Raw genomic sequence first — 25,217 nt, 5'->3', positions numbered from 1 at the left:
ATGATAGTATCTGCGACCCGAAACAGCCAAGCAAAATTTAGGTCCAACCCAATACAAGCAGCTTACAGCCACAGCAATATTTTTACCCCCTGTTTGGAACTTGACGAAAACAAAAGAAAACAGCACCATTATCATCGTTCCACTGTGCCACCGTGTATGAGGTTTGGCAACGTCTTGCCAACAAAAGGAATTCTGTGAGCTCAAAAAGCCAAAGACTTGGCTTTGGGGAGAAAATAATAAGTGTTTGGCTTAGAGAGGAGAAAGAACACAAGGCCATCAACAATCTCATAGCAGGATAATCACAAAGCATAGCCGGACACCTTCTTGATAATTCATCAAATAACCAAAAAAAAAAAAAAAAACCAAGCATAATCGATGTACAATGTTCAAGATTCAATTCTCAACAAGTCACTTCACAGCAGGAGGGAAAGAAGAAAGAAAATATGAAGGATTGTTCTAACACACGATACAATCAAGTCCTTCGGGCCTTAATAATTCAAGTGCGCAGAAGTTTGCCAAAATTATCACCACACCGTGCTTACAAACAAGCCAATAAGGCCCTTAAAAAACCCAATTTCTTATAAATCTACCAAAACTGACTCCATACCATGTGGCGTAGTAACCAAAAAAATAACTGAAGAAACTAAAAAACTAATAAAACACCAAAACCAGTACTTAGAACTTCCCAACAAGCCGATACAGTTCTCTCTGTTTCCCCCATCTCTCTTTTTTCATTTTTAAGGATCACGCCATCACTCTTGTGTTTCTTCAGCAAGGTCACCTTCCACACGATCAAGGTCACCTTCCACACGATCAAGGTCACCTTCCACACGATCAAGGTCACCTTCAACATAATCAAGGTCACCTTCAACTTTATCAGCACTGCGTGCAAAAGAAAGAGATAAGTTTCACATAGCGCATTTTGCAAGCTAACACATCTACCCGCTTTTGTTTAATGCTTCACTTGAAACAAACCAAATCAAAACATCTATATGCCTGCAGGTATGCAGGGATATAAGGCTGCAACATCTATGATGGATAATAATGGATGCAAAGCGGCCGAAGCCCTTGAACCAATTACTTCAATTAATGAAGAGCAAAGAAACAGGACGCAAAAGTATGTACAAATCAAGGACGGTCCCCAGAGCACAGTTTACTTGAATAAGAAACCTTAATTGGACCAGACAAGACAAGATTTGGTACGAATATGGAAAACTGGTTTTTCGGAAAGCAATGGCTATTGAAAACCACACCATTCTAATAACACTGTATCCAAGAATGAGCATGTCGGTTGCCTTGTTGAAAAAACAAGTATCAAAGGCAACAATTTACCACCTAGCATCCTAACAACACGTGCTCAGCATACTCAGTAGTAGTGTAACCCTTAATGAATAAGTAAATAAAATAACAAAACACAAGTAGGACCATCTCCAACATACAAACTAGGGCTGAAATTGGTTCTGTTAGGTCCACTTTTTCCCACTTTTCGAATTCAACTCGTCAAGTCGGTTTTTAAGATTCATGCACCGAGAATGACCATTCTGCGAAAGAAACCAGGTCAGAACAGTTTGGTTTGATCGGTTCCATCGGTTTTCAAGAAAACAGTCGTATTCATGACTAAGGGGAAAAATCCATTTTCATAAGCGACTTGTGGAAAAAATAATGGACAATCAGAATAGCCATGAACAACGCTCGCTCAAAAAAAACATGAATTAATCTAACCAAAGAGCTTAGGGCTGTAAAGGATTGAGGTTCCTCTTCTTACATTGACATGCATAAAAATTTGTGTCTGCAATTTGTGCTGCATGGTACCCAGTTGCAAACCACTGCCGTAGAGGAGATAGCAGGAAAGGAGAAGGAAGAACTGAAACGGGTAAGAGTTTAGGGGTCTAACATTTGGACAAATAGATGGATGGCTAGGATGATGCATCTAATACAAAATTAGGTTAGGTTAGGTTCGGTTCGGGAAAAGACGGAGGTTTTCCCCAAAACCAAACCGGTTTTTGCTCCTCTCCTCTTAAAAAAGTTATCTCCAAAATTTTTGACTGCTTCATCATTTGTGTTTTTCTGTCTTTACTGATTTTTAATAATTTTTTTTTTTTACTTTTTGAATGCATACACCCTACCTTTATTCAAAAATAAAATGTTAGAAAAAATTGACTAAAGACGAAAACATACAGACCTATAGGCCATAGAACATTTTTTTATCTCAAAACTGACAACCAAAAAGCTGTAATGGATATAAAACCGAACAAAACAGTGACACTCGTAAAACCAACGGAACATGCTACAAATTGTCCGGTTTGGTTGTCAGTTAGGTTTATTAGGTAAAACTTTCATCCCTAGTGCAAACATGACGCTATTGACTACCGTCTAAACCAACTTATCAAACACTTCCAACCTAGACAGAAAAAAGACTCAATCTTTATGATCTTAAAAAACCAGCCGCTGCATGTACCAAAACAATTGCATATTTCATGCGCACTTTGAGTGGGGACTGTACATACCATCTCACTGATATCGATAGGAAACACCCAAAACTAAAGCTTTAATAAACACCACAACCTGCTTTGTCGTTTTACAGTTCAAACTCTTCTCACCGATGCTACCATATGAAAAGTTGAATTGTAACGGCTTTTTACCATATTCCCCTTAAGCAATATCTATTAAGCCATGAACGCACACTTCAGATCCCCAGTTAAAAGCCTCTCTTTTTCAACTCACACAGACTGTGTTTGCTTTGGGACAATGTTCTCAAAATCGATGGCCTCACATGTAATGACCAAAATCAATTCTTTTGTATAGATAAACGAAGAAATCCAATAAAACAAAGTCAACCACCAATTGAGTGGCAACAGAAATATTAAAACCTAAGTCCCAATGCCAAGTCTGCACAAAATGGTTTCAATGGTAACAGAATCACCTCTATCCGTCAAAACATTCAGGCAAGCACACAACATAAGAACAGTTAATGATGCAACAAAAATCAAGTTCAAAGCAACTAATCTACACCAATCATGTTCTGCAAAAAGCTTGTTTCTTTCACAAACCTCGAAGGACGAACATCAGCAGACTCCGCCTTCCTCCAGCTCCTCTCATCGGGCGTGGTCGCCCTTCCACTCCCGCTCCCAAAACTCAAACTCCTCTTCCCAAGCTTCTCATCAATCTCCTTCCAATCCTTCCCCTTCTCCTTCAACACCTCCTCCCTCGGCCTCGCCTCGCCAAACGGATTCGACACCCCCTTTGGCTTCGGCGGTGTTGCACCACCACCACCATTCTGCTGACTCACATCGACCCTCACGGGCAGGGTCCGCGGCTGCAAATTAAGCCTAGGCCTCACCCCACCACTCCCAATCCCCTCTTCACCTCTCTTCTTTCCCCAATTCTCCGAATCCCCCCCATTCGAATCCAAACCCCCTCTCCTCTCTCTTAAACTATCAAAAGCACCGCCCCCAACCTTCCTCCCCCCCTCCTCTTCCTTCTTCTTCAACCAATTACCCGAATCTGCTCCCCCGCTAGACTCGAACCCCACCACTCTCCTCTCCCTCCGTCCCTCCGACGGCACAAAGCTCTTCTTCGCACCCCAGTTGTCAGACTCATCCGCCCTAGACTCCGACCCAAAAAACCCTCCCCTCTCTCCTCTCTCGCCTCTCTCGCCTCTCTCTCTCCTATCGAAACCGTTACCAGAGACCGACTTCTTCGTCGCGCCCCAATCGTCCACCTCATCGGCGCGCGACGGGGCTAATTCCCTATCCTGCCGACGTGGCATCTCGTCAGAAGCCCTAGAAGAAGAGCCGCCGCCGCCCCACTTGGAACTAGAAGATTCGTTGTCTCTGCCCATACCGTACGATCTGAACCCGCCGCCGAGCCTGGACCGGTCCAGCTCCTCTGCGGTTCGCTCGCGCGGCCCGGTCGGGAGCATCGCGAGATCCACGTGGGTCAGGGTTTGGGCGGGCTTCTGGTAGGTCGCCGGTTTGGTGAACTCAGACAGGGTCATGGATTGGGGCTTCTTCTTTTTGGTCTTGGTGGAGGCCGCCGCCGCCAGCGACGGGAAATCCGACGCCGACTCGCCGTTGGTCTTGGCTGCGTAGGAGGAAGTCTTCTGTTCGCTTTGCTGGTGAAGGAGTTCGGCCTCGCTTTCTTCGGAATCTAGGGCCCACGCGCCGGGCTTCGACCAGACACTAGTAGACACGGTTGCCGCCATGGTTGCTTTGCTTTCCTCTCTCACTAGAAACCTTCTCGCTCGCTGTATAGCTGTGATTCTCTCTCTCTCTCTCTCTCTCTCTCTCTCTCTCTCTCTCTCGTGTATTGCTGAGTAGATAGAAAGGTTGCGTGTGCGTCTGTTCGCAGCGAAGATATTCCTTCTATGGGAAGTGGCGTTTTGGGGAGTTTGATTGGACGGTGGAGGAGGTTTCCTAATCTTATTCACATTAGAATTAGGGCCGATCGGACGGTTTTGCAGGGTTTGGAGTTCCATATTTGATTCGGTTAGTATTTCGTTCAGAAATTGAAAATTGATTTTTGTCACTCTCGGTTAATGTCACCTTTTTTTTCTTACAAAACAAATCATCTTATATTGATACAAGAAAGAGTGACATTAACAAAAAGGGGAGTGGCAAAATCACTTCCATAGAATTATCACCCTCTAATTTTGAATGGTTTTTTTGTTTTCTCCATGGACTTATTTTCGCACTCTCTTTTAGAGTGCGGTAAGTAATATGAGTACTGCGAAAATCAATTCTCTTCCTCTTTTTGTAAGATTGTTTGTCCAATTTTTTCTCTTGAATATAAGATTGGTTGTAAATTGTATTCTCCTTTTTCGAATTAGATTTGGAAATAAATTGATTAATTTTCCTAAAGCTTAAAGTAACTTTTTTCCCTAATTGGGAAAATTCACTTTGTAATAATATGAGTTTGTTAGGAAACAATTGACGTCCTATTGTATAAGTTTGAGCTTATGGCAAAAATATATATCTTTGGAAAAATAGCATACATGTAGTAGAAATTGTTGTGCTCTTAAATTTGCCCAAAATAATTATAGTGAAACAAACAAATATACCATATTTTCTTTAGAGGAATAGGAAAAATAAAAATCTCTTTCATTAGAGAATTACGTTAAAATACATTTTTCATATTTCTCTTTTGAGGAATTTTGAAACTTAACGAGATCGGAAAAAAAAAAAAAAACCCCTCAACAAAAACACCGTTAAGACCGAAATTTTTCGATGCCTACAGCACCCTAAAATGCCCCAACACCCCAAGACCAAGTCGTTATGCCGGCTTGTGATATCAAATTGGCACTAGAAAGTAGAAATACTACATTCAACTTCTCTATTTCACTATTTTCCAGTGGGTTAAATGAACGGAACCTCAATTTCAAGCTGGATAAATAACCCAAGGGGTTGGCAAAGTGGGCATGAAAAAGCAATAAGTGTTTAACCATGAGATCACATATTCGAATTTTACGAAGGCCAACCATCCCAAACCTTGGGGCTACTGAGAGTTATGCCCGGTTGTTATCTTCAAGGTCCGAAAATTAGTCGAGGTGCACGCAAATTGGTCAAGACATCCGGTTAAACGAATCCGTTTTGTCAACGAACAAGGAGGCTATAAAATATTTACTATATATCAAGCTGGATAAAACCCAATTGCATTTTGTATTTAAATATTTATGTTTTGAAATTACTATCAACCTATTATATATTTAATGCTAGTTTTCAACTCTTCACAATTGTCATCAGTTGAGCTCATTGCTGAACTAATATTCGTGAGCTTAACGCACAAGTTTCCTTTGTTTTTTTCTCTAGCTTTACTCCTGAATGGGAATGGGGATGGAATACCACTAAGCGACGTACGGATGAGAAAAGTCCAAAAAATATCAACCACCACACCAAACATTCGCACTCCTTGCAAAAATTGAACGCTCAACTTCTATGTGGAAGAAGTGGGGAAGTGCTATTGGTTAATAAAATAGGGCGTTGCTATTCGCAGCCCTTTATTTTCTTTCATAGTCCGTTAAAAATTTCTAATTATACTCGACAATTAGTTACCGAAATTGAGATATATTTTCAGCATCCAATTACTGAAATATAATATTTTTTTCAACAGCTATTTACCGAAAAAGTATGTTCGGCAGTTGTTTACCGAAAGTTGAACGTATTTTCAACATGTAGTTACCGAAATATAATCTTGTTTTCAATAGGTATTTACCGAAATGTTATGTTATGTTTGATTTTCAACAACCATTTACCAAAATGTATTGAGCTATGGGAGAAAATAAAGGGCTGCGAATAACAGCGCCTATAAAATATTGGCCAAGGATTCTAAGGTAATGCCTCTCTACCTCAAGTAAGTATTTACTCTGGGCTAAATTACAAGGACATCCCCTTATCTCTCATTCTGTATCACCAACACCCCCTTACTTCTTTCCCTATTAGATGCTGTGCACCTAAAGACAAATCTAGTCGAATGTATGCCCCCATAGACAATCTAATCCAAAACAGTAAAGCCAATTTGACCAATGTAATAGTTGTTCATTTAAATTAGATGAAACAAATGTACCACAAATTTTACAACCCCAAATAGAGGAAAGAATAAATCTAACTGCACACATACATCAAATGAAAGCAAAAGCATAAATATCGACAAACCCAAAGAGAAAAACAAAATTGGTAATAAAACCCCTTCCGAGCGTCCCTCCCCCAAGTTTGGTACAAAAATGCAAACCTTCATTCCATGGAGAGAATCGTTTTGCATCCCAGCGTCTCTGACTCAATTTTCTTGCCCCAAGCCAAAAGCAGAACCCAAAAGTTTTGAGGATGAAAAGGATCATCGACCTCTACTCTGCAAATTGAACTAGGCTAATGCCAAGTCATTGGCAGCTTCATCACAGTTTGGATTTACGTTGTTTTCTCATCAATTCCAAAGAAAGAGGCTTCATCATTCGAAATAGTCGGAATTGTCTAAAGTTATAAAATGCGCATCATCAATACTCTTCATTGATTGTGTATACCATGTTATGGTTCCTGCATGAATAGCCAATATATGGACTTAGATAGCATTAAGGCATGCAGAGCTGCTCAAACCAACCTCACAGCAGCTAAGCGTTGGCCTAATTTAAAGTTCAGCCATCAAATTATCTACCCCAACCTCTATTTACTTCATAAGCAAAAATGATTCTGACTCCATGATTTCGAAGATGTATATAATAAGTTAATAACAAAGGATCTGCTGAAATCAGATGAATGGTCAACCCGGACCAAACAAATGATTGCCTTGTCTTGGCTGAAAGAAAAGATTGTGTGACAATGCACGAAGGGGATTTGGAGACGGCTCAAAAAGCACTTTGCCAAAACATAAACAGGATAAGTCTAAACCTAATAATTTAGGAAAGCATTTAAACCTAATAATTTACAAAAGCATTCTTGGTTCTCTTTTCGAGAAATCCTCCTCGCCAGATATTCATGGTTACACTGCCGAAGTGCCGATCAAAAAAAAAAAAGATATGCATGGTTACACTTACACTATCCTACGTATAACCAGTTACAGAAAAATTAACACCCTGACAAAATTTATGCATGTTATACTCTTCTAAAGGTGCATTCCTATTAAAGAAGGCAAAAAATCCTGAAAAACTTTTCAAACAGAAATTCACAAGTGGATATCTGCTATATGGCTCATCAAGTTTATGCGTGAACGTGCAGATACATTTCGATAACCATGCGTGATAAAGAATATAGGCGTACATATACATGCAGATGAAACGTACTTCAAAGTAATAGATTGGAACGATTTTATAATTGCATAGGAATGGAGCATCCATAGTACTTGCTTCAAGGCTTAACCAGTGTACACATATAAATGCACACGTTATGTATTTTCATTTTCCAAGCAAAGAGGAAGGGATAAAAAAATATAACTGCCCGTACAAAACAGCCTGAAACCAACATTTTAGTTGATTGGCTGAGGTATACATTGCAGCAAATCAATTGCTGTTAGCAAGACAATTCATATTTTGTGCGCTCAAATATCTTCTGTATTGTGTTACCTCGGATAGGTCGCATGTTTAGCCATGTGTTTTAGGAAGAAAAAAAAAGCCCTAAAACTTAAAGATGGATGGCCCAAAAAGAGTACATATGTCTAGTGTACCTGTAGCAGGAGCTTGTTCATGTTCTCTTGTCGAATGAAGTATTATGGTTCCCGAAAGCACTGTGATGAATCCACATATTTCAGAGGCTATGCTGGTGGCATCTTGACCTGACCAGTCCTGCAAAAGATGTACACTAAACATATGTCATGCTGTTTTAGGACTCTTAGGGAAGGAACCATTATGCAGCATCAGCAAAAAAGAAGACTAGAAACTCCAAGACAATGGATCAGATATGTACCCTGAACATTATACTGCTGGCAACAATAGTGAGAGTCGTGAACATCACGTAATAGATTGGAGAAACAATTGCAGTATTGAATGTATCCAACGCCTGGAACAAAGATGCAAAGAATTATACACGGAAGTTAAGCCACAGTGAAGTCTTCTAAAGCAGTCAACATTTACCTATATTATTAAAGGCAGATGGGCTTTTTTACTACTTTCATAATCATGCCAACACTTAAAATGCCAAAGCAACTCATGTTTGGTAGGTACATCAGACTTACATTTCCAGAATGAAGCAAGCATCATGATCAAAACATGAAACATTACCGCCTCACACCTAGAGGCATGCATCACAAATGGATTGAGCCTCTAGGCTGCATCTTGAGTGATTTCCACTCCGTTTTGTATCACATCTGTCCGTCCACAGATGCTCAACAAAATTCTACAAGTGATTCTCATAGAAAAAGATGCATCCAACAGGCAACCTAGATACCATGGTTCATGAGTACAAACCTGTTGCATGACCAAGACAATCCCTAAAACTTAATTGATTCTATCAAGACCAACACAACTGTGCAAAGGAATCTTGGCAACCTAATAGATGAGCCATGATAAGGATGACTCATCTGTTAAGTGAGGACACTATGATGTTAGGGGGAGCAGGGTATCTAGGAAACTGAACTGGCATAAATGTCCATACGAGGTCATTACTCATTCTACCCCTTCCAGACACCACTAATTGGTACTACCTGGGCTTCCTTTTTCCATATGAGTGATGATCAGAACCAGAGCTGGTGATTCAAGAAACCACTGATTAAATGATTATGCAGGCTGACAACACAGGTCACCTCATAACTTTTGGACATGCAATCTAGTGTCTGTAAATCTTCCCAAATTTTCAATATTATCTTTCCTTCTGTGTTTGTGGTGTATCGCCTCACCAACTGCCCCTTCCAGTTTGTTCATTCCCAAATCTACTGTCAACCAGGAGGAGCCAAATTCAAACAAGACAACTCGGCATCTCATTTGATTTTGAAAACTTCTATAACAGAGGAACTTGTTCAAATCAAAATCCTTAAGAAAGAAAAAAAAAATAGAGGTTTATGTTAGATGATGGATCTATTTGTATCTAGTGTAATTATGTGTCTTATCATGTAATTAGTTTAAGTATCTAGGACCGTAGTGCAATTATTATACAACTTGTATATATATATTTTACGTTGAATGAAATTAACTCTAATGGGTTTTCTCCCTATTACGATTACCCTAAAACTGAACATGGTATCAGAGCTCTGGTTTGGGCCTTTCGTTGGTGAACTGTTGATTGTTATCTAGTTGCCACGCTTTGTGGGCCAGGGGGTGCGTTGGATTGTGTCCCACATCGCCTGGACAAGCCCTCTCTATGCTGGTTATAAGGCCCTAGCTTCCCTCTCCTTAAAAACTGAACAGTTTACTAGGTAGCCTCCAGAAATGAAACTCCCATAGGGATGGGCTTCTTTTTTTGGTACAACATAGGGATGGGCTTCGGAATATCATGCCAACCCCATTCATTACTTAAGTGGTCTTGGGAACACCGTTCCATGATATGCTATACAACTACAACCCTGGCCCGAACCCAACCCAGCCAAATGAATGTTCAATTCAAATAATACCTAGCACAAGTGCACAACAAATATTATGTGCAATGTCCAAGTACTTTAGTTAAGGATAAACAACTTGAACATCTCCCATATTCTAGATGTTCAACCAATTACCAATAATTTTAGAAGCACAATGAACTTGGAGTATTTACTCAAACACAGAATAGGGAGAAAAGAGAATAGTTCTCTGAAGAGTTGAGAATTATATATACAAAGATATATGTGTGAATGTGTATGCTTATATATGTTATGCATATTTACAAGCGTAACCGACCGGCATAATGTACTACAGTTGGATTGATTTAACCAATATCACCTTGTTCAGATAATTCAACTGCATGACCACACAGATAACAGCAACTGATAGGAAGAACCAAGTCTGAGGATATGCAATTTGACTTGTCCCCTGCAGGGTAAGCTTTATTGCAATTCCAATTGCCTTTATGCTTAAAACCTGCATGGTGGCATGACAAAGGTTTCACAGGCTAAAACGCTTGACAAGATGTAAATAACTTCACCAGGCAATGATACATAAAACCCGAGCAATAAAAAGTACTCTCCAACCAAGGAAACAATATTACCGTAAGTGAACCCATTAAAGAACAAATTCCCAAGTAGACCAGAATGTTTGTCTGCCCATAGCGAGGTTCAAAATGCAAAATCAAAGCCAATACTATTGACAATGCAGCTGCTACATAAATCAGAAATGCTGTCAAGAGAAGAAAGCAACCAAAAATGATTAATTACAACTCATAACAAAATTTTTATATAAAAAAAGAAGAAGAAGAAGCTAAAAATAGAAATATTTTAAAAATTCTATACCTGGTTGAGTTGCCAAAGTCCAGATTTCCAGTACAGAACTTGGGGTTTGCTCTTCAGGGGCGTGGATAACAATTACAACCGATCCCACAACGCATGACATGCATCCAATAACACCCAGTTTTCGCAGTCTTTCCTTCAACATGAAGTGTGCCAAAATAGCACTATCACATTTCACAAATAGGTTAGTCCCAAAAACAGTATTCCAAGTTCTCTTTTCGAATTCCCTCACAAAACAGAGTTCAAAAACTTGGTTACATTACCTAACAATTATACTCAATGCACCAAGAGGGGTCACAAGAACTGCTGGAGCATAAACATAAGCCACAAAATTTGCAATCTCTCCAACAACCACTGCATGTCACAATATTTCAGAACAAACGTCAATGGCCCACTCGACCAATATGTGTTACTATGTGTTTGTCTTTTATTTAAGTTATTATAACATTGCAGAGGTAGATAGAAAGAGGGAAGGAGGGAAGGTGTCCGCTGGTGTCATATACTTACTGGTGATCATGCCTGCCCACCAAAGTGGTTCTAGTAAATAAGTATACCCTCCAACTCCTGCAATATAGATAAGATAAAACTGTTATACACACCTCAAACACAGTACTCGGGGCTAAGATAACGATGAAGTAGTTATAAAGAAGCATAATAAACTATAAAAACATGAATTTCAATGGGAAAACAAAAAAAACACACACACATCTATCTTACTAATCAGGGAAAGTTTTCCATTATTAGCTGCTTTTTTTATCTGACAAAGACAAGAAATCAAGTAGAAAGAATAAGATCAATCCACAAGGAAAGATGGCGAGCCTAAGCAAAGGTGAGTAAAACTTCAGAGAAGTTAAACCTTCACCAACCTATGGGGTGGAGGGAAAACAATTCACTTGAGGAGAAAATGCATTTAAACAGATCACATGCAGTATGATCTCATCAGGCCATATATGCATGCTCACCATTGGAAAAAGCACCTAACCACCCACTTGTTTTCCAGCCATCGACTTGTAAAGATCCAATTCACAAAGCAAGAGATTTACCTTCAAACCCTTGAAGGGTGGGTTCAAGCCTAAAAAACAGTGATGGGTGGCACAAGCAAAAGAGTAGTCACAAATTCTACATGGTTTTTTCTTCTGCTTAAGTTGGGAAAGGCATATATGCATGTTTCTGTATCAAGATATTACTTCATGCCTTTTAAAAAATGAAGGCTGGGATCCATCATCAAAGGTACGCTTGAGAATCATATTAAAAAGTTGCGCCCAAGATTATTGCAAGAATGAACATCAATGCTTGGTATCACTCCGAATTACTAACTAGCTTGACTTCAATGGTTTGGCATTTCCAACAGATCATCATTATAAAGATCCATTTATCTCCATAACAGAATAACACCTAAAGCAAGAGTGAAGTTCATTGCAATTATTCAATAAGAGTAGTAGATATTATCTCCCTAATGTTGACCAAGAAATTGTAAAATTCCTAGTGTATCTGTTATTCTAATTCAGTTAAATCCACCTCAGTTCGATATATGATTGCTATACGCACACAAAACATGCATATATATACAGGGGTGGACACAAGAGGGTGCCGGCAGATGGCCGGGGCCCTTGCCCACTCCGTCTATCCTCACTAATTAGGGTAAATTGTGGCTACACATACGCACAAAATCTCGTCATTTTCTCAAACCTAGCAAATGACAACACATCCGCCCCGCACTACACACGTAACACACCATTGCACATCATGGACACAGAGTACAGCCACGATCTGCAACTGAAATTAAAGAGCACAAAATATCATTGGCATGGACATCAGCACTTGCATCACGGACATGAAATAATGCTAAAAACTGAAATTGAACTTAAACTGTTACTACTAGAGATCCAAACTCTATCGCACGATACACCTTGAGCTACAAAAATGAGCGAGAAGTGCGTTTGGACTGACCAGCGCGAGTACCAGAAGAAGCAGCAGCACGCTTGAGACCTTTCTTCTTGAGGATGAAACTGGTACCGATGAACAAGCTCGACGCCACTGCTAGTATCAGCCCCTTCTCGTTGTCCGAAGTCCCCATCTCTCTCTTGATATCTCAACACATCTCCTCGTGCGTATCAATCGAACGAATCCATCTATCTGTATATATCGATGACTGAAATGCCAAGTAAGCCTAGATTTCCCGCCAAAAGAAATTGATGAGATGCTATACTGTGCCACGAGTATGAGAGAGAGAGGGGTGGGTACACCCAGTAGAGATCGTCGTCTTGTCGGAAGTTTCCTGAAGTAGTTGAGATTCGGAGTTGCAGAAATGAGTTGGGATCAGAACGAAATTGAGGGTTTCGTTGGGACCCGGATTGACGACAATGGCACGACGATGGCTTGAGTCAAATCATTTCTTCACTCCCCGTTAATGGACTCGGGTCGTTCCTGAAAGGAAATTGAAGGTCCAGACACAACGTGTGGTCAAATGTGTTTGGACCATCAATTTTAGTTTTTTTGAACCGCCAATTTTAGTAGAAATTGATATTGAAACACATATTAACATATTTGTGATAAGGAAAATAAACCAAATAAAAACATATGAGAAAAATAGTAGAACCACACCCAAAATGACAAAAGGGTCCATACGTTGGTGCAGTACGTGTGTGGGATGTGGGGCCCATCCCACGTGTGAGTATACGTGTGTGACCTTACGATAGTGGCGGAAACATGTATCGATCTTTTCATTTTCTTGCAAGTTTCTTCATGTTTTTCTCGGGTAGATGTTTCCACCTAAATTCGACATCTTAGCGTTTGATTAATTTTGTTACTGGATGTATTCTTGATTAGATTTAGGGGGTGTTTTCTTTAAACTAAAAGTTATGGATCACAACTTTTAGATTGTATAATTTGTATTTATTTAAAAAAAATCGCATTTATTAGTTTTGCTTCATACTTTAATGGATTATTGTGTAAAAATTATAACATTTAAACAATGTTTTTTGAATATTTCCAACAATTTTTGGTTAAATGCCATAACCTTTTACTTTTGTGATTCATCTTGTCACGACGAATAAATAATTCATACAAATATGATGTAAAACTAACAAGTACTACTAAAAAAATTAATAAAGACAAAATATGAAAGTCCACAACTTTTGCCTTGTTTGTTTTACTTTTTGAAAAATATTTTTCAAAAGATTTTCCCTACTTTTAATCTTTTCTCTCTCTATCTCTCTCAACTTATTACTTCTACTGCTTTCATAAAAAAAAAATTACAAAAACTAAACCAAACAAAGTTTAGAAACAATATCACTCCGCTTGGTTTAACTTTTTGAGAGTAACTTTTAACTCTCGGCACAATTTTCAATAAATTTTTCTCTCTATCTCTCTCCACTCATTACCACTCCAACTTTCAAAAATAACTTTCTAAAATATAAACCAAACAAAGATTTTTGCCGTTTGCGTATGTAATCATCGTTTTTGAATTGCATTAGATGTACACAGTTACTCTATTTTTTCAATGAGAGGAGCTATTCACACAGACAAAGGGGGCACAGATCGTGCACAGATCTTGATGTGGGGTTCACTATGGGTCCCACATAAATGATCTGAGTCGTTCATTAAATTTGAAACATTTTTTCAAGGGTTCCCACAAAAAATCAGATCAATCCGATACCTATAAATACTTGATCTAATCATCTAACTTTTCATTCAACTTTGAACTGAATGAAAACTTATATGATTAGATTGAGTACTTATAGATATTGAATCAAAATGATTTTTCACGGGAGCCTTTGAAAAAATGTTTTAAATCTAATGAACGGCTAGGATTTTTTGTGTGGGACCCGTAGTGGACCTCACATTGGGATCTGTGCACGCTTTGTCTGTGTCAACAGACTTACGCTTTTTCAATTTATCCTCCTACTGCCATCTTTTTCTTTCTTCTTTTTTTTTTCTTTTTTTTTTTTTGCAAAATCTAAATCCATCCGTTGTCCTTTCTTCCACTCATCGAGTCAGTAGATTTTCACTGAAGATTGAGATTAGTTTAATTGTAACGACCCTGATTTTTGGTAAATAAAAATTTCGTTAAATATTTAAATTTTATTTTAACTACTTGGATTTGCTACAAAAAATTTCTTTTTAATTTTAATAATCCGTCATAATTAGATTTGAGACTTATAAAATTATATCTTTCACGCCGGAACAATCTAGTCATTTTCTAAAAACAAGTATGCTTATAAAAGCACTTGTATATTTTCCTAACGAGTTAGATAAAATCTTTAAATTATATTTCTTGGCTAGAAATCCTACTTGGCAAGTAGAATTAGTTTCCAACCAATTCGTTAGAAAACCTTAATTACCGTTTCAATCTAGTTACAATTTCCTAATCCTAGATGGACCTTTTTGACCGTCTTTGAGCCTTTTGAACCCCCGAACCCTAATTGAACCATTAGACTATAGGAGTAATCATTTTATTCCTATGTTTAGTCATTTCACTTTACCTAGCATCATTACTTACCCTACCTATTGGATAATAAAGGCAAGGAAAAACTTTAACCTTTGGTCCATAAATGTTAGGGAAAATATTATCCCTTGGACAATAGATTTCCATGACTAGTCATATCAAATTATTACCAATATCCCTTTACCCCTTGGTCCATAATTGTTAGGGGAATTTTTGTCCCTTGGTTATTAGACCTTTGACTTGCCTAAATGCATGACAAGACAAGTCATACAAGAATCCCATCATTTTGCTTCCAAAAGAAGCAACCTTAGACTTGCCATAATGAGAACCTAGATTTGACTAGTCATTCAAGCCCATACTTACCTTCTTTAACCAATGGTTGATAAATGGTAGGAGAAATTTTTGACCATTGGTTAATAGCAATTAAGTTGCCAATGAGGCTTTGATTTGACCATACAAAATCATGGGCCAAGAATATCATCATTTTACTTCCAAGACTAGTTAACTAGCCATGCAGGCATGCACACCTATGTTCTAGTCTTAAAATCCTATACTTACTTTCCTAGATTTTCTTGGATGTATATAGATACAAGTGAGAGAGAGAGAGAGAGAGAGAGAGAGAGAGAGAGAGAGAGAGAGAGAGAGAGAGAGAGAGAGAGAAAGGCCGGATGGAGAGAGTGGGGTGGAGTGTGTGCATGAGTATTGATTACTTACACAAGCAACCTTTATAGCCTTAAGCCTATTTTTTTGACTACATGCCAACCCATTCTAGTCTTCCAAAGTACAAAGCTAGGCCATGATTATATTCCTTCTTGCAAGCAACCTCCCCATAGACTTGACAAGTCCAAAACCCTTCATGATGACCTAAAGATTTGGCCAACAAATGGAAGTGACAAGTCATGGAAGACTTGGCATGCTTTCAAGCTTGATTGGACATGACAATGGAGCAAATCCATGGGGAAAAGAGAGGAGAGGGGGGGGCCGGCCATATGGAGGAGGGAGGGAGCCAAGACTTGTGCCTATAAATAGCAAGCTCACTTCAAGTTCAACTCACCCCTTCACTCCCTTGCTTACATTCCTCTCCAAACACCATTTCCAGTTCCAGGCAGCTTACTGCCCTCCACGAATCTCTATTTTTCTCCTGCTTAAATTAGTTTTTAGAACCAACTCCCTTCGAGAAAGTTGTAGAGCACTTCGAAACCTTCAAGTTAGACCCAAGAACCATCCAAATCGGTGAAGAAACGACAAAGATATTGGCATCCGAAGTTCAGTAAAAATCTCGGATTTCCATTTCCAGACAGCATACTGTCTCTGCCTTTATCACCATTTTTCTCCTACCTAAAGTAGTTTCTAGGATCAACTTCCTTCACTAAAGTCGTAGAGCACTTCAAGAACTTCAACTTCGACCCAAGAACGATCGTATTCGGCCAAATATTGACCGAGTTACTGCCATCCGAAGTTCGGTCCAGATTTGCAAGTTTCACAGCCCGTAGAAAATCTTCCAACTAGCTTGATCGGCCCCGACTAAGTTTCGGATCAAGGTAGATTAATCTCTACTCATTTTCCCTAGTATAACTTTAGTTATTTTGCTTATGATAAGGCAAGTTAAAGTATTAGGAATAAATAGCAAGCTCGTTTTACAAAATCTTGAAATGACATTACGATCATGTAGATTTTCTCTACTCACTTCCCTAAGTATACGTAGAACCCTAATCCAATAACTCTACGTATAGTATAGAATCTACGTTAGAAAGTAGCATGTTCTTGATTCAAAGTATCAATATCGTAGATAAGATTATCTATTGTTTGGTTTCAAGTAAATAAGCTTATCGTTTAAAATGCATGATTGTCAATAAGTTTATCTCACTAATGGAGGTACGAACATGTTGGATAAATGACTTTGTCTTAAATAAACATATGTTGTATTGAATTTCTCAAAAAGTAAGATATAACGATTTTCGAAAGATAAGATTTTAACGCTTGATTTGAAGTATTCATATTTTGATCTTTTCAAGCATGCTTAGTAATATAGAATTGGATGATCTTGTTAGATTACAATGAATGATTTATGGTTGCGTATGCGAAAAGTCCTACCGCGGAGTCTATGCATGAAAACGAGACACGGAAATCGAGGAAATAGAAACATGACACCTAGGGTGTGGTTAACAAGAAAATGTGTTTTCGAAGGAGGAAATATTTTTGAAACTACATAATGACCGATTTTGATGGCATTATGTGAAATGTGTGTGTGGATGTGTGCCAATGGGAACCCGGGACGGCGGAACCATTGTGAGGATACTCGGGAACCCGGAACGGCGGAACCGAGGTTGGGTGTGTGGCTTGGTTATCCGCGGAGAGGAGCCAATGCAAATGTGTGCCAATGGGAACCCGGTGCGGCGGAACCATTGTGAGGATACTCGGGAACCCGGAACGGCGGAACCGAGGTTGGGTGTGTTAAAAACGGATTTTGAAAATGTTGATTTGGTGATGAAAAGTGAAAATGGAGACACGGTCTACGATGAGTTGCGTAGGAGAAACACAGAAAAAACATGGACACCAACGATACTTGAATAGTGAATGTGGATGTGTGATTGTTACTATTCGTCGTATATGATTTACTGTTTGTAAGTTATGAGTTAGTGGGTAGGGTTTACTCTATTGAGCGTTGTAGCTCACGGTGTTGCCTTTTTGGTGACCCTGACATATTATATGGGTGGCGACGCCGGTATAATGTGTCAGATTTCTTAGATGAACAGGATAAGATGTACACCGTGGAAGCTTTTGGAGCAGAGGAGCTTGCTAGGATGGAAGAGCAAGCAGAGTAGTATTAGGAACCCTAGTTTCCTTCCTTGTTGAATAAATGTACCTTTTCCTTATGATGTATTTATGATGTAATAATGAGCCAGACTCTCTTTATTATATAATAAATGCCTCATTTAACGTACCCAAAATTCGGGGCGTTACAACTTGGTATCAGAGCTTTAGGTTCAAAACCTCGGCCATGGGTAGAATGGGTAGAACCATGAGATAGTTTGACCGTTGCACAAACGTGAATTGAGTTTAAGTTTACCGTCTCAAATTGGGTGGAATTCTGTCAAAACAATCTTCGGATTGAAGCAAGGCGCGGAATTGGCAGTACGGCCGAGCTGGGAATTCCCGAACAATTGGATGATGACTTAAATCAAGAATCGAATGTGGGACTTAGAAACTCGAAAATATTTTTGGTATTAGTAAACCTTGCGGCTCGTTCTTGAAATAAATATTTTCCCACGCTTCTTAAGGAACTAGAGCGGAACCTAACACCGAGTGCCGAGCACAACCCCAGTAGGCGCGGCAAACCGAACCCCCCTAACCTTCAAATTTTAACCTCCAAAAATTCAAATTTCAAACTTTAAACTTCAAACTTTTTCCCTCCTCCACCCACCTTTTCCGTCCCCTATATATACCCCACCACCAATTCCATTTCTTCATCCCTCTCACCATCTTAACTCCTCCAAATCTCCATCCTATCCTATCAAACCGAACCGAACCGAGCTGAGCCATGTCAACCCGACGACGAGGATTTCCCGAAGACGCCATATTCCGAGAAATCGAGCGAGCCGAAATAACCATAACAATCCAAACCCTATGGTTGCAACTTTTCGCCCTCATCATATTTTGTGCGGTGCTCACAATAGGCATGCCACGGTGGTTCGCCGTGAATAACCGTCTCAACACCTTCTGGTACGGGACTCTCGTCGTGGCCGTCGCACTCGCCGCAGTCATAAAGGAGTACGAACGTCAGTTGCGCCAAGCTTACAACGAAAGATGGTAGAGAATCTCGAGGATGGGCGAGACCCGAACCCAACGACGCCATTTAGACATATATTAGGCCGATTGTAATCCTTCGGGATGTAGGATGTTAAGGATTAAGATCGTGTTCAACTTGTATTAGGAATCTTGTTCTTTTTATAGTAGAACTCTATGTTTATGTTTGTAATTCTATGCTTATGTTGTATGATGTTCTTATCTATGAAAAACCTGCTTTACTTTTAAAAGAGTACCGTTGCATACTATGTTATTAAGCTACTTTTGACTTTTGAAAGATAGACCATTTGCAAAAGAAAATTTGTTTTAGTAAAAACCCCTTTCAATTTTCCCTCGTAGATAGTGAATACGCGCCACGGATTTGGATACGATAACGGAGGACCCTTTAAAACGCAAAATAGGTCTAACTAAGCTATTGTAGCCATTCTTGACACTGATCAACCCTAGGCCTAAGCGGCCGGAACCATAGCCGAATTCAAATTGCATCCTATTTCATTGCTGCTTTGAAAATTGGTTCCCGTTTCAAAATCTCGATGGTTTTTTCTCACCTCATAGCCCTTTCACTAGGAGTAAGAACCTTGCGATTTCGAGTTACGCGCCGTTAGGAAACTAGATTTTAAATAACTCCCTTCTAACACTAAAAAGGAAGGACTACGAGAACAAGTCAAGATGCCAGCACCAACGGTGAGGCCGCCACCGCAAGCAACAAGGGTGACACTAATGCAGAAGTTAAAAGAACATCCCAACGCAACGTCTGAAGCCAACAAGATCAACCAATACTCCTAGAGCTTCCATTCTAACCTCTAAACATCGCGAGATTCCTTAGAATCGTAAACCGACAAAGGAAGGCGTGAAACTATTCAAGGGCTGCGGACGCTAACCACTTGTACCGGATGCAAACCGGGAACACTGAGGTCGAAAAGTTCGTTTAAATTGGGAATGCTCGAAGGGAACGACAATTACGTCCGCCAGCTAAATCCTAGTAGGAAGTATATACCAATCGACTAGTTATATCCGTACTATTTCCTAACTACATTGCTTCTCTCAAATCTCTATTTGAAATCAACATCCTTGTGAAGGAAACCCTTATTGTTTCAAGTAATGAAATCATTCATTTTTACTCCTTACGACACTTATTGACAAGAGTGGCGTAATCTTGGGTATCTTTTGTGACCCGACCTAATTGGCCAAGCGATGCACCCTATGGTGTTACTAATCCTAACTATTATCATTTAGAACCTTTCACTATCCCTCGAATTTTTCGTAACTCTTGAGTTTTGAACCTCGAGAATCATAGCAACCATTTTCTTCTGATACAACTTTTATTGACACTTTCGATAATGATCGGCAATGTCATTTCGCAATAACTAAGATTTGATGATTGGTCCATTCCATCATTAATAACTATTCCATTTCGTTCGTAATCAATAAATTCAGATCATCTCTTGATGATATTCAAATCATTTCGGAAAAACTCCTTGTTTCATTCTTATGGTACGATCATTCAAATTTGTTTGAAACTAATCTCCTTAGGAGATGGGTACCTTTCCTTGAACTAACCAGATATCATTGATTCCTTATCAAAAGCTTGCGCTACTTGAGGGCAGCTTAACTCAGCCATTCCCGTCCCGACATCTAGGATTATCTTGGATTTTTGAAATTTTATTTTCAAGATAGCCGTACCTCTGAAATTATTGCCAGAAGTCGATGCCACCCAGGTTTATTTTCCCGTGACTGCATAGGTTCTTTCAATGCCTTTGCTAATAATATCCGAGTTTGTAGACTATAGTAGGACATGCTTGCAGATGTTCGATTTCCCCTGAATGAGGATGGAGTACTTACGCTTTACGATAATGAAGCGATTCTGCCCAAACGGTCCGTTGTTTCCTAGTTTAGAAATGGGTTTAATATCGTTAGGTGGGAAGCATGCTGATTTGATAGGGACGTGATAAGAAGATGCTTGTGGGATACGAGTCCGCATGATGATTGGTAGAAGTTTTGCATTTGGCGTTGGTATCTACGATGGAAACTTCATCAAAGGCGTACTACGAGGCAAATTGTTCAACGACTGAAGCAACTTCAACCCCGTCTTGTTAAGCAAGTGATGAGGCTTAATTTGATTAACAAAACATGCAGAAGATTGCGAGAGATGCTTGAAACGCTGTCGTCTTACTTCGAGATACTTCTAGGACCTGCCGAAGCCTTAGACAGTAGCCAGGTGATGCCAAAGCATTTGTGGGTTGCCAGAGTATTCGAATCTTGATTAGATCGCTGATTGGCTTAAAAAAATACCTATAGGGTCCTTCCTGATTTTGCAGGGGTATTTCTTTCATTCCTTGACATCACCCCTCTCCGTTCAGTCATAAGTTGAAATCCTAATTTTCGAGCCTGATCAACACTGCAAGGGTACCTATACCCATGTAGCGTATTCTATTCTCTTCCAATCGAGAATCTACCCTTGGAATGAGAAGGTTTTTCCTAAACTGTTTATCACTGCATACCTAGAAACTGAACCCATAGGATCGCTGTTGAACCTGTTATCACTTCAGGAAGAGGAATAGCCGTCCACAAAATCCATGAAGGTTACGTGATGGAGATATCCTCAAATGACGAAGGTGATCACCTCAATATCACGCTATTGGTGGTGACCTGCTCCTATTTTAAGGGGGATAGACGATGATTCCAAGACCGGTAAACGACGAGATCTGATCCATAGCCACGCACCAATTTCGAGGACGAAATTATTTTAAGGGGAATAGTTTGTAACGACCCTGATTTTTGGTAAATAAAAATTTCGTTAAATATTTAAATTTTATTTTAACTACTTGGATTTGCTACAAAAAATTTCTTTTTAATTTTAATAATCCGTCATAATTAGATTTGAGACTTATAAAATTATATCTTTCACGCCGGAACAATCTAGTCATTTTCTAAAAACAAGTATGCTTATAAAAGCACTTGTATATTTTCCTAACGAGTTAGATAAAATCTTTAAATTATATTTCTTGGCTAGAAATCCTACTTGGCAAGTAGAATTAGTTTCCAACCAATTCGTTAGAAAACCTTAATTACCGTTTCAATCTAGTTACAATTTCCTAATCCTAGATGGACCTTTTTGACCGTCTTTGAGCCTTTTGAACCCCCGAACCCTAATTGAACCATTAGACTATAGGAGTAATCATTTTATTCCTATGTTTAGTCATTTCACTTTACCTAGCATCATTACTTACCCTACCTATTGGATAATAAAGGCAAGGAAAAACTTTAACCTTTGGTCCATAAATGTTAGGGAAAATATTATCCCTTGGACAATAGATTTCCATGACTAGTCATATCAAATTATTACCAATATCCCTTTACCCCTTGGTCCATAATTGTTAGGGGAATTTTTGTCCCTTGGTTATTAGACCTTTGACTTGCCTAAATGCATGACAAGACAAGTCATACAAGAATCCCATCATTTTGCTTCCAAAAGAAGCAACCTTAGACTTGCCATAATGAGAACCTAGATTTGACTAGTCATTCAAGCCCATACTTACCTTCTTTAACCAATGGTTGATAAATGGTAGGAGAAATTTTTGACCATTGGTTAATAGCAATTAAGTTGCCAATGAGGCTTTGATTTGACCATACAAAATCATGGGCCAAGAATATCATCATTTTACTTCCAAGACTAGTTAACTAGCCATGCAGGCATGCACACCTATGTTCTAGTCTTAAAATCCTATACTTACTTTCCTAGATTTTCTTGGATGTATATAGATACAAGTGAGAGAGAGAGAGAGAGAGAGAGAGAGAGAGAGAGAGAGAGAGAGAGAGAGAGAGAGAGAGAGAGAGAAGGCCGGATGGAGAGAGTGGGGTGGAGTGTGTGCATGAGTATTGATTACTTACACAAGCAACCTTTATAGCCTTAAGCCTATTTTTTTGACTACATGCCAACCCATTCTAGTCTTCCAAAGTACAAAGCTAGGCCATGATTATATTCCTTCTTGCAAGCAACCTCCCCATAGACTTGACAAGTCCAAAACCCTTCATGATGACCTAAAGATTTGGCCAACAAATGGAAGTGACAAGTCATGGAAGACTTGGCATGCTTTCAAGCTTGATTGGACATGACAATGGAGCAAATCCATGGGGAAAAGAGAGGAGAGGGGGGGGCCGGCCATATGGAGGAGGGAGGGAGCCAAGACTTGTGCCTATAAATAGCAAGCTCACTTCAAGTTCAACTCACCCCTTCACTCCCTTGCTTACATTCCTCTCCAAACACCATTTCCAGTTCCAGGCAGCTTACTGCCCTCCACGAATCTCTATTTTTCTCCTGCTTAAATTAGTTTTTAGAACCAACTCCCTTCGAGAAAGTTGTAGAGCACTTCGAAACCTTCAAGTTAGACCCAAGAACCATCCAAATCGGTGAAGAAACGACAAAGATATTGGCATCCGAAGTTCAGTAAAAATCTCGGATTTCCATTTCCAGACAGCATACTGTCTCTGCCTTTATCACCATTTTTCTCCTACCTAAAGTAGTTTCTAGGATCAACTTCCTTCACTAAAGTCGTAGAGCACTTCAAGAACTTCAACTTCGACCCAAGAACGATCGTATTCGGCCAAATATTGACCGAGTTACTGCCATCCGAAGTTCGGTCCAGATTTGCAAGTTTCACAGCCCGTAGAAAATCTTCCAACTAGCTTGATCGGCCCCGACTAAGTTTCGGATCAAGGTAGATTAATCTCTACTCATTTTCCCTAGTATAACTTTAGTTATTTTGCTTATGATAAGGCAAGTTAAAGTATTAGGAATAAATAGCAAGCTCGTTTTACAAAATCTTGAAATGACATTACGATCATGTAGATTTTCTCTACTCACTTCCCTAAGTATACGTAGAACCCTAATCCAATAACTCTACGTATAGTATAGAATCTACGTTAGAAAGTAGCATGTTCTTGATTCAAAGTATCAATATCGTAGATAAGATTATCTATTGTTTGGTTTCAAGTAAATAAGCTTATCGTTTAAAATGCATGATTGTCAATAAGTTTATCTCACTAATGGAGGTACGAACATGTTGGATAAATGACTTTGTCTTAAATAAACATATGTTGTATTGAATTTCTCAAAAAGTAAGATATAACGATTTTCGAAAGATAAGATTTTAACGCTTGATTTGAAGTATTCATATTTTGATCTTTTCAAGCATGCTTAGTAATATAGAATTGGATGATCTTGTTAGATTACAATGAATGATTTATGGTTGCGTATGCGAAAAGTCCTACCGCGGAGTCTATGCATGAAAACGAGACACGGAAATCGAGGAAATAGAAACATGACACCTAGGGTGTGGTTAACAAGAAAATGTGTTTTCGAAGGAGGAAATATTTTTGAAACTACATAATGACCGATTTTGATGGCATTATGTGAAATGTGTGTGTGGATGTGTGCCAATGGGAACCCGGGACGGCGGAACCATTGTGAGGATACTCGGGAACCCGGAACGGCGGAACCGAGGTTGGGTGTGTGGCTTGGTTATCCGCGGAGAGGAGCCAATGCAAATGTGTGCCAATGGGAACCCGGTGCGGCGGAACCATTGTGAGGATACTCGGGAACCCGGAACGGCGGAACCGAGGTTGGGTGTGTTAAAAACGGATTTTGAAAATGTTGATTTGGTGATGAAAAGTGAAAATGGAGACACGGTCTACGATGAGTTGCGTAGGAGAAACACAGAAAAAACATGGACACCAACGATACTTGAATAGTGAATGTGGATGTGTGATTGTTACTATTCGTCGTATATGATTTACTGTTTGTAAGTTATGAGTTAGTGGGTAGGGTTTACTCTATTGAGCGTTGTAGCTCACGGTGTTGCCTTTTTGGTGACCCTGACATATTATATGGGTGGCGACGCCGGTATAATGTGTCAGATTTCTTAGATGAACAGGATAAGATGTACACCGTGGAAGCTTTTGGAGCAGAGGAGCTTGCTAGGATGGAAGAGCAAGCAGAGTAGTATTAGGAACCCTAGTTTCCTTCCTTGTTGAATAAATGTACCTTTTCCTTATGATGTATTTATGATGTAATAATGAGCCAGACTCTCTTTATTATATAATAAATGCCTCATTTAACGTACCCAAAATT

General features: G+C 39.3%; 2 protein-coding genes across 4 annotated transcripts; both read right to left on the bottom strand.

Annotated features, from left to right (window-relative positions):
• Nucleotides 1–469: 469 nt before the first annotated feature.
• Nucleotides 470–4,341, bottom strand: LOC131308047 (eukaryotic translation initiation factor 4B3). 3 transcript variants are annotated; one of them, XM_058334855.1, is made up of 3 exons: nucleotides 3,051–4,341; nucleotides 866–882; nucleotides 470–802 (listed from the first exon to the last, which is right to left on the bottom strand). In XM_058334855.1, the coding sequence occupies exons 1-3, from the start codon at nucleotides 4,202–4,204 to the stop codon at nucleotides 753–755; spliced, it is 1,221 nt and encodes a 406-aa protein (XP_058190838.1). In that variant the 5' UTR covers nucleotides 4,205–4,341; the 3' UTR covers nucleotides 470–752. The 3 variants fall into 3 exon arrangements, with proteins under 3 accessions (XP_058190838.1, XP_058190837.1, XP_058190836.1); XM_058334854.1 differs by having other exon boundaries at nucleotides 845–882; nucleotides 3,051–4,340; XM_058334853.1 differs by having other exon boundaries at nucleotides 470–882.
• A 2,171-nt stretch (nucleotides 4,342–6,512) lies between these two features.
• Nucleotides 6,513–13,281, bottom strand: LOC131308046 (probable magnesium transporter NIPA6). The gene is made up of 9 exons (XM_058334851.1): nucleotides 12,784–13,281; nucleotides 11,341–11,397; nucleotides 11,097–11,187; nucleotides 10,837–10,997; nucleotides 10,596–10,723; nucleotides 10,331–10,468; nucleotides 8,388–8,480; nucleotides 8,149–8,266; nucleotides 6,513–7,025 (listed from the first exon to the last, which is right to left on the bottom strand). The coding sequence occupies exons 1-9, from the start codon at nucleotides 12,908–12,910 to the stop codon at nucleotides 6,940–6,942; spliced, it is 999 nt and encodes a 332-aa protein (XP_058190834.1). The 5' UTR covers nucleotides 12,911–13,281; the 3' UTR covers nucleotides 6,513–6,939.
• Nucleotides 13,282–25,217: the final 11,936 nt, after the last annotated feature.

Source organism: Rhododendron vialii, chromosome 11a (assembly GCF_030253575.1).
Source record: "Rhododendron vialii isolate Sample 1 chromosome 11a, ASM3025357v1".
Classification (NCBI taxonomy): Eukaryota; Viridiplantae; Streptophyta; class Magnoliopsida; order Ericales; family Ericaceae; genus Rhododendron; species Rhododendron vialii.
This window is presented reverse-complemented; position numbering and strand designations above follow the sequence as displayed.

What these genes read in the sequence shown, in the direction of transcription:
- LOC131308046 (XM_058334851.1), bottom strand. Translation starts at nt 12,910, where the DNA reads ATGGGGACTTCGGACAACGAGAAGGGGCTGATACTAGCAGTGGCGTCG. An exon ending in GACTTTGGCAACTCAACCAG is followed by an intron (nt 10,724 to 10,836) that starts GTATAGAATTTT and finishes TTCTCTTGACAG; the next exon opens with CATTTCTGATTTATGTAGCA. An exon ending in AGTTGAATTATCTGAACAAG is followed by an intron (nt 8,481 to 10,330) that starts GTGATATTGGTT and finishes TCTTTGTTCCAG; the next exon opens with GCGTTGGATACATTCAATAC.
- LOC131308047 (XM_058334853.1), bottom strand. Translation starts at nt 4,204, where the DNA reads ATGGCGGCAACCGTGTCTACTAGTGTCTGGTCGAAGCCCGGCGCGTGG. An exon ending in GCTGATGTTCGTCCTTCGAG is followed by an intron (nt 883 to 3,050) that starts GTTTGTGAAAGA and finishes TTTTGCACGCAG; the next exon opens with TGCTGATAAAGTTGAAGGTG.